Raw genomic sequence first — 12,979 nt, 5'->3', positions numbered from 1 at the left:
AAGGGAACCCTCCTGCCTGGTCTGGAGCACCCCTGCCCCCAGCTGTCCCCTTCCCGCCCCTCCAGGGAGCTGCCACGTCCCTTTCCTTCCCTCTGAGATGCTCTGGGATTCTCCTTCTTCTTCTTTTAAAAAGTTTTATTGAAGTGTACTGGATTCACAAGGTTGTTATAATTTCTGCTGTACAACAAAGCGCCCTGGGAGTCTTGTCAGGTAGGAGCCAGGAAGCCGGCTGCGCAGGTTCATCCCAACCGGAAAACGGAAATCACTGTCACGGAGCACGCATGCTCTGTGCTGACCCAGGCATCAGTCCCGGGGCAGGTCCACTCACACCTCTGATGAGACCCTGGGAAAAGAAAGGAGAAAGAATTCACTTAAAAGCCAACAAAGCCCAGAAAGGAGAGGGCCCCTCTGTGGGAAGGGGTTGTGCCTTGCAGTGAACAAGAAGCCAAGGACCCTGCTCTCCAAACTGGGAAAGGGGCTAAGCTGCGCAGGGTGATGCAGGGGCGGGGGCGAGGAGGGCGAGGGCGCTGGGGGTTCTGGGAGGCAGACCAGGAGGCTCAGTTAGCACCTCATTCCTGCCATCTCCCTGGGAATGGCAGGTAACACCCGGTGAGCGCCAACTCCTCTCCCAGCAAGACTTGAGGGGAGCCCTCCTGGCTGGGAAGGGAGGTCCTTTAGTCATCAAGGCCACTGGCCCTTAGGTCTGAAACCCCTGGCCCTGATTTGCCCTCTGAGCTCCTCCCTTAGAACCTCCTTCTGTCCTGTCCTGGTCTCTCCTATCGAGGCCCTCAGCCAGCCCTGATGTCCTCCAGCCCCCTCCTTTCCCAGTGAGGGCACCGCAGGTTAAGTATGCTCCAGCACTGCATTCCCCTGTTCCCCTTGCTATAAAACTGCCTAATTTAGCTTTTTATATCTATTTAGATCTCTAATTGATGTGACAGTAGGAGAGTATATCTCTCCCACCTCTGCCCTTTCTTTATTTTCTGAAATCTGTTTGCCTTCCCTGAGTCTTCACAACTGGAACTGAAATTAGAGCTGCAAAACACACCATGCCAATGGCTGTAATGAAACTAAATCTCTGTTCAAAATGCTTATTCATATTGTATTCCAAATGTTCTGTTTCATGTGCCAGAGCTTTTACCACTAGCAACAAGCCATTGGAGAAATAAGTACTAAATGTAAATCAAGTTAGACCAGCCATGGATCCTATTGGAAATGACTGGTCAGAACAGATAAATTCCAAGAGTCAAGTGGAAAGGGCCTTCCTTCTAATGAGGAAACTGAGTCTTATATATCTTCTCTATCAATATATTTTTTGTCTTCCTTTTTATCTTCTCTGTAGTAAGGAAGAAAGAAGGAGCCAGAAAATGGGAAGGTTGGAAAATGCAAATGAAATTCAACTAGTCTGCAAAGTCTAGGCCAGTGATTCTCATATTTGAACCTGGATCAAAATCACTTACCGGTCTGGAGCAGGGCCTGAGAATTTTCATCTAACATGTTCCCGGGTGGAACTAATGCTGTTGCTCTGGGGCCCACACATTGAGAACCACAGCTTTAGGGGCTGAGCTGAGAAGGCCTGAAGGTCAGGAGTCACTGGTCCTGGGGAGACTTCCCCAGAGGCCGGACCTGCCCCATGTACCCTGGAGGAGGTTCTAGCTCAGTGTGGCTGGGCCCTGGGCAGAGCTCAGCAACCCTGCTCTTGGGGCTCCCGCAGTGGCCAAAGGGCACAGGTTACATCCCGGGCCTCCTGCTTCTGCAGTCGTCTAACATCTGCCATCGTGCCTCCCTCTTTCGGGTTGGTGGAGGGACCCAAGGCACGGATAAACCTAAAGTCACGTGGCCCAAGAGGAGCCTCACGCTGTAGAGCAGGGTGGTTCTCAAACTGAGCATGCGTCAGATCCCCTGGGGCAGGCGGGCTTGGGAAAACCCAGATGGCTGGACGCACCCCTGGAGCTTCTGATCAGCAGCTCCAGGGTGATGGTGGTTGAGAAAATGAGTTTCCAGCAAGTCCCCAGGTGATGCTGACGGATGCCTCTTGGCCAAGAGAATGAAAAGGATTTTGTGTCCTTAGGACTGAGGTAGAGAGGCCGCTGAGAAAGATGCAGGCCAAGAGCAGCCTGAACACTGACTGCGAATTTACTCAGCACCAGACAAAAAGTCTGAGTGATGAGATTTTTGTTGAGTTAAGGATTAGTGAGAAAAGCGCCAAATTATATACAGCATTTACTCATTCTAAATATATTTTGAAACTGATCATTGGATGATGTTGTTTACGTTCAGCTATGTCAACAAAGAGGGAAGAGAACCAACATTTATTGAGTTGTTAAGCTTTGCAGTAGGCCCTTTACCTATGTAACCTCATTTGCTTCTTCCCACAAACATATGAAAAAGACATCAATTAAAAAATCCCCCCCCTTTTTTTTGTCTTTTTCTAGGGCCATACCCGTGGCATATGGAGGTTCCCAGGCTAGGGGTCTAATCAGAGCTGTAGCTGCCAGTCTACGCCACAGCCACTCAGGATCTGAGCCATGTCTGTGACCTACACCACAGTTCATAGCAACACCAGATCCATAACCCACTGAGCGAGGCCAGGGATCAAACCCTCAACCTCATGGTTCCTAGTCTGATTCGTTAACAACTGAGCCACAACGGGAACTCCAAATTCCCATTTTTTCAGATGAGGAAATCGAGCCTCAAAGAGCTCAAGTGACCTGCCTAAGGTCATGCAGATGATAAGAGTTGAACCTGGGTTGCTGTCTAGCTCCAAATCCCTTTCCACTCTGCTCGTGAATGCATCCTTATGGAAAGAGGGAGAGTTTTCAGGGAAAGCATAATAGAAACAAAATATCCGCCATGCAGATATTTTGAGGAGGGATGCTGAAAGGATAGGTCAGGACTAGATGGTGCAGGGTCTGGAAAGTCACCTAAGGCATTGGTACTTTAGGAGTTCTCTTGTGGCTCACAGTGGGTTAAGGATCTGGCATTGTTATTTCAGGAGCTTGGGTTGCTGCTGTGGTATGGGTTTGGTCCCTGGCCTGGGAACTTCTGCATGCCACAGGCATGGCCAAAAAAAAAAAAAAAATATATATATATATATATATATATATATATATATATATATAAAGGAATTGGTACTTTATCACAGTCAGTGAGGAGTTGCTACAAACATTCAGAAAGGGTGGGACATTAAATTGGGTGTAGCCCAAGAGAAGGGGAGGGGCTGGGCTCGTGGAATCACAGAGCCCTGGAGCTGGAATCTGACAGATGAGAACATGGGGGCCCAGAGAAGGGAAGTAACTTGCTGGAAGGATGCTGTGGGGCACTGCCCAGCTCCGCCCCTACCCTTTCGTGCTGGAGCCCTCAGTTCCCCAGCTGTGAGGAGTGTGGGTGATGGACAGCACGCAGCTGAGCCCCTCGCCAGGAATGACCTTCAGCTGAAGACAGCCACCATGCCCAAGGCTGTGCACCCGTCCCAGGTGGCAGCCTGCTTCTAGGGACTGGTCAACACAAAGACATGAAGCCCTGGCCCCTTTGCCACAACTTAGGGCCACTCCGAGGGGCCACACTGGCTCCAGAGCTCCCCGTGGGAACTTCTGTTGTGGCTGCATCACAGTTCAACCTCCCCTTCTGCCCAGTCCTGCTCTCTTCTCCCCCTGCAGGTGTTGATCCTGAGATTGCTCCCCAGGAAACTTCCTGCCTATAAAGCTCTGGATCACACTGTTTTCCTGGGAACACAGCCTGTGACACCTCCCCAAGGTCACAGGCCAATTCAGTGAAGTCAGGACAGGAACCCATGTCTTTTGACTCTGGACCTTTCTGCCACATCTGGCTGACCTCCCATGTGGGTTCCTCTTAGGCTCTCTCTCCATCACATCCATCCAGGAATTTGGGACAAGTGACCTTAGAGACTGGGTCAAAGGATGCTAGGGGAAATGCCCCTCCCGCCCCAGGAGCTCCTTGCATGGTAATGAATACATGCATGTGTCAAATCAATTGGAGCTGTCACAGGTTCATAAGCCAGGAGGAAATGCTGGGTGCCTTCCTGGCTTCTCCAGGGCTCTTCCACTTGCCTGGGCTGGTGGCTAGGGGAGCTCAGCCTGGACCAGGATGAAGAAGAGAGGTCATGTTGATGGCTCAGGGCTTGGAACTCAATGCCCTGGACCAGGCAAGGCTGGCCTTAAAGACTAAAGCTCTGCCCCAAGACAGACAGAGGTGTGCTAGGGATTTTCAGAGGACCCACCATACCCTGCTGAAGCAATCCCCTGCTCCTCACTTTACAGCAAGACCCAGGGTTTCACAACTGGCACCCATGCTGTGCCCACTTGCAAGATCTGTTTGCTGGAGTCCTTGCCCACAACGTGCCAGCCGCAGCCTGTTTGGTGGTGAAGTATGTGGAACCTCGCGTTATGGCCTTTTTACAGCCCCGTGGAGCCACAGTGATGGAATTTGTATGGATTCCTTTCCTGCTTTTGTTTATCGCTGTGCAGCAGCAGCGAGGCCCAAAGATAGACCAAACCCTCGACTTGCGGCAGCTCCCCAGGCCCCTCAGGATCGCCCCCGTATCTCAGGGAGCTGGACGGGGCCTGAGAGGAGGCCTCTGACCCAGGCTGACCATCAGGAGGCCAAGCACTTAGGGGGACACAAAGCTTTTGTTTAAACACGAAATCCCCCAAGATGTAACCATGCCAATGCTTAGCACTGTGTTCACAGAGCCCCATAGCAAGTGATGCAGATGGACTACACACCTTAGGAGCAGGCGGTAAATAGCCATTTTTAGAAGTTCTAAGACTTGTGCCGAATAAGAGTGAAGGCCAAACAAGGCTTCTAAAAATGCTGTGCTGGGCTGAGAGGGAGAAATGGCAGTGGGTCCCTCTGCAAGAAAGATTATGAATGCCTGGTCCGGGTAGAAAGTGCTGCCTAAAACCTCACCAGAATGGACATTTTTTGTGCCTGCTCATTTATCCCTCCCCTAGGATGTTATGGGGGTTTTGTTGCTGTTGTTGTTGTTTGCTTTTTTTAGGGCCACGCCCACAGCACATGGAGGTTCCCAGGCTAGGGGTCGAATCAGAGCTACAGCTGCTGGCCTACACCACAGCCATAGCAACGTGGGATCTGAGCTGTGTCTGTGACCTACACCACAGCTCACAGCAACGCCAGATCCATAACCCACTGAGTGAGTCTAGGGATCGAACCTGCAACCTCATGGTTCCTAGTCCGATTCATTCCCACTGCGCCACGACGGGAACTCCGGATGTCAGGTTCTGTTTACCATTTCCATAACTCTACTTCTGGCTCCTCTGACTTCTGTGCCAACCTTGCACTCATGAGAATCGCACCCATCTGCCTTTCGATGGTTACACTCAGCCGCAGGGTCTCTGTTGTTTTCAGAGCCCTACAATCTCCACTGCCATAGTGAACCTATGGCAATGACCTCTCGTCTGGACAGGTCTAACCTACAGTGGAGAACGGCCCGTGAATTTCTTGGTGATGCTGGGTACCTCTCTCATCAGCATGTTCCTCAGGGGCATGGTAAATGGTGTATCCTGTATCTTTCTGTTTGAGTTTTCCAGTCTTTTTCAGTATTTCCACTCCAATATGCTCATTTCTCAATCTGGATTGGCACAGCAATGCTGGCATTTTACCCTCACTTAGTATGGATCATCCCTTTTGCTGTCCCTCTGTGAGCCATCCTAAGGGTGAGTTTGCACCAACTCGTGTGGTTCTTGCCTGAGTATTAAATCCTGTTTTCCAAGGGCATGTCCCCACATTGATAAACTCTTATAGCTAACCTTATAGTCTAGCTCCCATGATTGAGCACTCTCAGAATCCAATTTCATGTGCCCTCTTCTAGCTCCTGCCAATCTGTGCATTCTAGGCCCTGTGGCTGCTTGGGGCATAGATACTTTACTCCCTTATCAAGCCTAGCGTGTTTGTGCTGTGCCTTAACCCTTTTTATAGGCCTAGTAGCCAGGAGGGAACATGAAGGCACATTTTGTGTTGTGGGGAAGAAGCTTTGCATCATCTTGAGGCAAGATGTATGAGGGCGGTTAGTAGGGAAGTCAGGCCAATTCTGCAGGCTCAAAGGATTCAGAGAAATCTGGGGATTCAAGATTTTGGTGGCATCAATCCAGATATCCCCAAACCATATGTCAGGGTCCTAGTCTTTCCCAGGAAGCATCCTGATTTGGGCACAGCAAACCTGTCTCCCTTGGGAGTTTAATCTTCTTTGGAGCTCAGTAACCATCGAATTCTATTGGTCTTATAGCTGCTATTTCACCTTATTTCTCAAATCCTTGAGACATCATACCAGATCTTATGTCTTCTACTACCAGCACACCATCCCAATTCACTACCTGGTGGAAGTCTTAACAATAATAGGACTGCCACCTTGTAGCAGGGGGCTATCTGTGATTCACCTACCCGACTGGGCAGTGATCTAGCTCCCAAATCCTAAGAGCTGGCTTTCCTGGATAACACTCAGTTTCAAGTGTCACAGTTTGAGTTGCCTCAGGATGCAGACTCTAAGACAGAATGTAGCATGCAAGATGCTTATTATGAGATGTCTTTTGGATTAACACGTGTGGAAGGAGCAGGCCTGGGCAGAGGAGGAAGTTGAGCTGCATTACAAGCCCAACAATAGTCTCAGCCAACCCCACAGAGAAATCTAGAGTTAGAATGACTCTTCAGAACTGTCCCACATTAGTCTGAAATGGTCAAGCCTTTTTTTCCCTTCTTTTTGTGGGCACATTCAAAGTTCCCAGGCTAGGTGTCAAATCAGAGATGCAGCTGAGGGCTATGCCATACCCATGGCAACAACGGATCCAAGCCAAATCTGCAGGTTATGCTACCACTTGCAGCAACGCCTGATTCTATACCCACTGAGCAAGGCCAGGGATCAAACCCACATCCTCACAGAGACAATATTGGGTCTTTAACCCACTGAGGCACAATGAGAACTCTCGGTCAAGGCTTTATAGCTCTTCTTTGGTCAGTTTTCTGGCTGCCCCAGAAAACTGTGTGACCTTGAGTGAGGCAACTCTCTGTACCCAAGGCAATCCCTGAAGGGGCTAACAGCTGGAGGCAGCTTTCCAACTATTGTCTCAGCAGCTCAACCCAAAAGTCCTTTATTGAAATGGGGGGTGGGTTGGTACATCACAGTATCCAATACAGGCACCAACTTTTTACCCTAAAAATTGTTGATTCAAGGTAAAGAATTAGGGAGTTTCCGTTGTGGCGCAGTGGTTAACGAGTCCGACTAGGAACCATGAGGTTTTGGGTTCAGTCCCTGGCCTTGCTCAGTGGGTTAAGGATCCGGCGTTGCCATGAGCTGTGGTGTAGGTTGCAGACGCGGCTCGGATCCCGCGTTGCTGTGGCTCTGGCGTAGGCCGGCCGCTACAGCTCCGATTGGACCTCCACATGCCGCGGGAGCGGCCCAAGAAATGGCAAAAAGACAAAAAATAAAGAAAGAAAGAAAGAAAGAATTAAACTTTTATCCTATCATTTCTATATGAAGGCTCTTTCATAGTAACCAAATAGCCATGGTTGATGAGGGATTCTATACAAAGGGATCCAGTTAATAAATTACAATGATGGGATTCGTTTATCATTGTTTTGCAGCCCTAATAAAAATTCTTTTTTCCCCAGATAATGAACATCAATTGATGAACCTACAAAAACTGAAAGGTCGATGGAAAACTTTATAGTGGAACATCCGGGCTGCCGCTACCTGAATCCACTGACTGATCAATCTGAGCATCACTAAGTGTTAGACAGTATGTACTTTCTGATGTGAAGCAATAGGAAGTATAAATCTCTGAGCATTCCTGCTTTAAATTTTTACTGGGAGTTCCCATTGTGGCTGAGTGGAAATGAATCTGGTATCCATGAGGACGAAGGTTCCATCTCTGGCCTCGTTCAGTGGGTTAAGGATCTGGAGTTGCCATGAGTTGTGGTGTAGGTCGCAGACACAGCTCAGATCTGGCATTGCTGTGGTTGTGGTGTAGGCCGGTGGCTACAGCTCCAAATTCCCCTACCCTGTGAACCTCCATATGCCGTGGGTGTGGCCCCAAAAAACTTTGTACTGGAATCTAATGGAGCCTTTAGGGGCATCTTACGGTTTATAGTTAAGTTACACTTACTCTTTTAACCAGAGGAGCAAACTAGGTACCAACAAAAACAAGCAAACAGACAAATGAGAATGTAGGACATTCCACAGTACAAGTGACTCGCTTTCTTCGGCAACTCAATAGAAAGAAGAAAAAAAGAGGGGAGATTGTTTTAGATTAAAGTAGATTTAAGACATATAACCAAGTACAATGTGTGCATCTTGTTTGGATCTAGATTCAAACAAACCAAATGTAAAAAGACATTTTTTCAGATAATTGAGGAACTCAGACTATGGACTGAGTATTAGCGGACATCAAAGAACTGTTATGAATCTTGTTTAGAGTGAATGTGGCATTGTGGCTATATTTTAAAGACATGTCCATATTTTTAGAGGACACTGAAGTCTATAGGGCAAAAATGACATGATGTTTGAGATTTTCTCTAAAGTACTTAGAGAAATTTGCAAAAGAAGAAAAGTCCTGATAATTTTTGAATCCGAGTAATAAGTACCTGGGGATTCATGAAATCATAATCTGTATTTTGTGTATTGAAAAAAATTTATGATGCTAAAAAAGACAAATGCAAAGGACCCAATGGGAGTAAATAATGCGCAAAGGATTTAAATATACAATAGATATTTGAGACGATATTGAGCTACACTGAAAAGGAAATGCAAATTAAAACAATAAGGAGATAGTAGACAGATTGGCAAAAAGTTAAAAGATCAAAACCATCTAGTGCTATGAATGTGGGTGGCAAAATAGCCAGCTGTTTCTCACAGGGCAAATTTCTAGGAGGACAAATGCCTATGTCTTACAGTATTTATTAAGAGTAAACTGCACACACACTAATAGACACAACAATATTCTGTAGAAACAACTGTACCAGAAATTCATGATCTGTACATGAGGATGTCTGAGGCAGCACTATTTTTATTGGCAAGAAAAACAACAACACCATGAAATATCACAGAGGAATAGTCAAATAAATAAAGGTTCATCTCTACCAGGTAACTTTTTAAAAAAAAATTAAAAATCTTTTTTTTCTGTAATCTGCATGTGGTTAGTAGTACAAGGACTAGAAAATACAAATAAGAAAAAAAATGAAAAGAAAAAGATTCATAATTCCAGACCTGGAGGTATCATCTTAGAATACATCATTTCAGGTGTTTCTCACTGTGGAGGGTGTGTGAGAAAGAGAGGAGAGAATACATACATATGTATGTATGTATATATGTACTCGTTTTTTCAACATAAAAGATATCGCATTACACAGTATGTGCTAACCTCCTTTCCTTTATTCCCTCATGAAAATTTTCCACACGAATAAATTTTCACCCACAAAAATGGTCTTTAAGAACTACACAGTATCCCATTTTATGGATACTGCATAACCTAAGCCATCCCCTGTTTTGGGGCATTTAAGTGCATTCCAATTTCTCCTTTTATAAACAACCTCCCTGCACGCTTGCAAAGCTTTGAAGATGATTTGCCAACTGCCTTCTGGAAAGTTCTGGCTGCTTCTGGAGGCATTTGAAGCAAAATAGTCCGAATGCTTTCCCATCACGCGAGCCTGCTATCGCCCCAGATAGCAAAACTGTGGTCTTTAGAACTTGTAAGACTTGTCTTATCCTGCCCGTTAGTCACGCCGCCTTACTGGGACTCTGTTCCAGAAATCCCGACACCCTCCCGCCCCTCCCCACGCGCCCGCCCCCTCCCCCGCGCTTTCCCGCTCGGCGGCCTAGCCTATGGCAAACGCCAAGAATTAATTAGGGGCGGGGATCAAGGAGCGGCTGTCAGGAGGTCGCCATATTTCTGTACGGCCCCGCGGCCCGCCCGGCAGTCGGCGGGTCGGGAGAGGTGCTGACAGGGCGGGGCCACCGCGCGGCTCTGCCGGCCTCACCCCTCCCGCCCCGGACAGGTGGCTGGAGCGCGCCCCGCCCCCGCCAGCTGCGGGTGGGAGCGAGGGAGGGCCAGTCCCGGACGGCCGCCGCCAGCTGCGAGCGGGAGCGAGCGAGGGCCAGTCCGGGACGGCCGGGCGAGGAGTCCGGCGGCAGCAAGCGAGTATCGTGGCGGCCAAAAAAATGCTCCTGTACCGAGGGGCCCCCGCGGGCCCTGGCGCGCCGGGTAGCGCGCTGGCAAGGCCGGGCGGCGGCCCGCAGGCCTTCGGGATCCGCCTGAGCACGGTAGGTCGGGGGCCCGAGGGAGCGGACGCGCGCGCGCGGGCCCCGGGGCTGCGGGGGGCGCGCGGGGAGGGCCCGGCGGGCCGAGGCCTCACGCGGGACGGGACCTTCTCTCGCCCCCAGATGAGCCCCCGCTACCTCCAGAGCAACTCCAGCAGCCACACGCGACCCTTCAGTGCCATCGCGGAGCTGCTAGGTGAGTGGCGAGGGCGGGCCTGGCAGCGATCGCCCGAGGCAGCGGTGCCAACGTGGTGCCGCGGACGCGAGAGGAATGTGCGGAGCCGCGCGGGGCGGGCCGGGGCTGGGGTGGGGGCGTCGGGACCGGCCCCGGCTCCGCAGGCGGAGGAGGGGGTTGGCTCTGTTGCCACGGACGAGGTTCCGCGGAGAAAGCTGAGGAAACAAGGTGTGTCTCAAGAATTAGGAATCCCGTGTAGTCTTTCAGGCTCGTGATGTTCGGGGCACTCTAGGATAGGTTAGTTAATAATCAAAAGGAGATGCATAAAAATATCGAGCCCTGAGGCAGCTGGACTCCATGGGGACCGGCGACAGCCGGAGGGCGCCGAGATTTCAAAGGGGCATGAAGAAAGGTCTGGAAAACTGGAGTTCTTTAACTTTGGGGACCTGAGCGTCTGGGAATGATGGGACATCTCTTAAGAGATGACACGAGTGCATTTGGCTCCCTGCGTCTGCCGAGGGCTGGGTCCGTGGTCCACGAGCGCCCTCACACCGCTGGAATGAATACTGAGCACTTAACCTCTCGCTCCACCAATGTTTGCTTTTAAAGCGTTTTCAGTTGATCCCTGGAAGCCAAGTACACCAGCTTTTGCAGTAGTGTGCTAAATACTGTGTGGAGAGCAAAGAAGAAAAACATTCCTGGACAAAATGCAGCAGCAGAGCGAGCACGTTGCAAATGTTCCAGAAATTGAAATTAGGGAGATGTGTTTAATGGGGCAAGGTGGCACGGAACAAAATCTTGAAAATGGTCTTAAAGCTCCCCAGATGAGCCCCAGTCTCAACTTAAGCAATCGCTGTGGCCATGCAGAGTGAACTGTCTTGGTGCAGGAAGTCAGTGGGCAGCAGGAGGAGATTGTCAGGAGAGTGATTTGGAAGGGTGGCAGGGAACTTTGATGAGTCCTTTAACGGTAACACAGAATGCTTAGAATATGTACGACTGTTCCTTAGAAGGGGAAGGGGAAAAAGGGACTTTGGCCCATTTGGGATCGTAGAGAACGGGGACTGTATTTTTAAAGTTTTGCACCAGGCCTTGAGGGAAACTTCACAGTGGAATGAGATGTGCATGCATGTAACTTACAAAGAAGAAAAGAAGAGGTGGAAAGTAACAATTTACTTAATGGGAAACGGGAGGCAGAAGTGTGTTGCACTGTGCAGAACTGTCCGTACCTGTGCTGTCCCGTGTACTGCACTTTATGGGTGATTTAAACAGTGTTCCATTTTTTAATTTTGAATACATATGATTTTTGTCTTAAGCATTAACTGCACCTAATTCTGGCCTAAGGCGACCCATATGAGTGCGAGTATGCATGTGTATTATGTTCATACACATACATGCCTGCATACATACAAACACAGATCTTTAAAACCAAGTCATAGCTGGTTGTGATCTATTAATAGGGAAAAGGGGAGCAAGTGTTAATTGGTAATCCGAAGCTTTCAATTTAGGTTTTCCTTCCTTAGTTTTTTCCTCTACTTACGCATTCATTTTCTGGTCAATCATTCATTCCATAAATATTTATTGAGCATTCGCTGTGGGCAAGGCCGCTGTGGTAGGTACAAAAATGAACACAACACAGATTCACCCTCTAGGAGGGGGGACAGAACATGCACAGAAGGTTTATTCTTTGTATGACGGCAGAATAGGAAGTGATACGTCGGCAAAGATAGACACTTTGGCTGCTGTGGGAACTCAGAGGAAGGAGGGGTGACTTCCAGCTTACCAGGAAGAGGAGGGTTAGGAAAGGCTTTTGAGAGGAGGTGACATTTGAGCTGAGATTTGAAGGATTGGGACATGTGGGTATGGGTGTGGGGAGGGGAGGGCATTCCAGGCAAAAGGAACAACTGCTTGAACAAAGGCATGAAGAATACTGAGTAGTTGAGTTGAAGTGGAGCATCGGGTTCACGAATAGTCCTGCTCTTAGAGAGTTTACATAGAGCTTTCACTAATACATTTTTAACCTTATCTTGGAGGTAAACGTCATCATCATTATTATTCTCATCCTGTACCTAAGGATACAGAGGCTTGGAGGATTTAATTGACTTTTCAGAGGTTATGTGTTTTAGTAAGTGGCAGATCCAGGACTCCAAACACTGGTCTTTCGACCCCAGTACCAAGCAGGGAATGAGGTTAGAAAGGCAAACCGGGACCAACATATGACTGGGAGGCTCGGGTATTTGGGCTCTTAGTCTGTGAAGTTTTCTGAGCAGGGGCATGCCATGATCAGAGCTGTGCTTCAGAAAAGTTCATCTTGCAGCATTGTGTAAGATGAATTGGAAAAGGGAGAGACATGGCTTTGAAAGACTAGTCAGGAGGTCATCACATAATGTATAGGGTAAGAGAGAGGGAGAGAGAAAAAAATGACTTTCAGATTTCAAGCTTATGGTCACTCTAATGCTGACACTGTGTGTGTGTGTGTGTGTGTGAAGAGAGACAGAACAGAGGAAGAAGAATAAGCT

The 12,979-nt window shown here is 48.7% G+C and overlaps 1 protein-coding gene across 3 annotated transcripts in view; it reads left to right on the top strand.

Annotated features, from left to right (window-relative positions):
* Window positions 1-9,942: 9,942 nt before the first annotated feature.
* Window positions 9,943-12,979, top strand: part of MORC4 (MORC family CW-type zinc finger 4) — a 56,599-nt gene continuing 53,562 nt past the window's right edge. For 2 of the 3 annotated variants that reach the window (XM_047765204.1, XM_047765203.1), the window contains exons 1-2: window positions 9,943-10,291; window positions 10,412-10,484. In XM_047765204.1, coding sequence (XP_047621160.1) covers window positions 10,190-10,291; window positions 10,412-10,484 — 175 coding nt within the window. In that variant the 5' untranslated portion in view covers window positions 9,943-10,189. The remainder of the gene's footprint in view (window positions 10,292-10,411; window positions 10,485-12,979) is intronic. The other variant, XM_047765205.1, reaches the window with a different exon arrangement.

This window comes from Phacochoerus africanus, chromosome X (assembly GCF_016906955.1).
Source record: "Phacochoerus africanus isolate WHEZ1 chromosome X, ROS_Pafr_v1, whole genome shotgun sequence".
NCBI lineage: Eukaryota > Metazoa > Chordata > Mammalia > Artiodactyla > Suidae > Phacochoerus > Phacochoerus africanus.
Note: the sequence above shows the minus strand (reverse complement) of the source record. Positions and strands in the feature narration are given on the sequence as shown.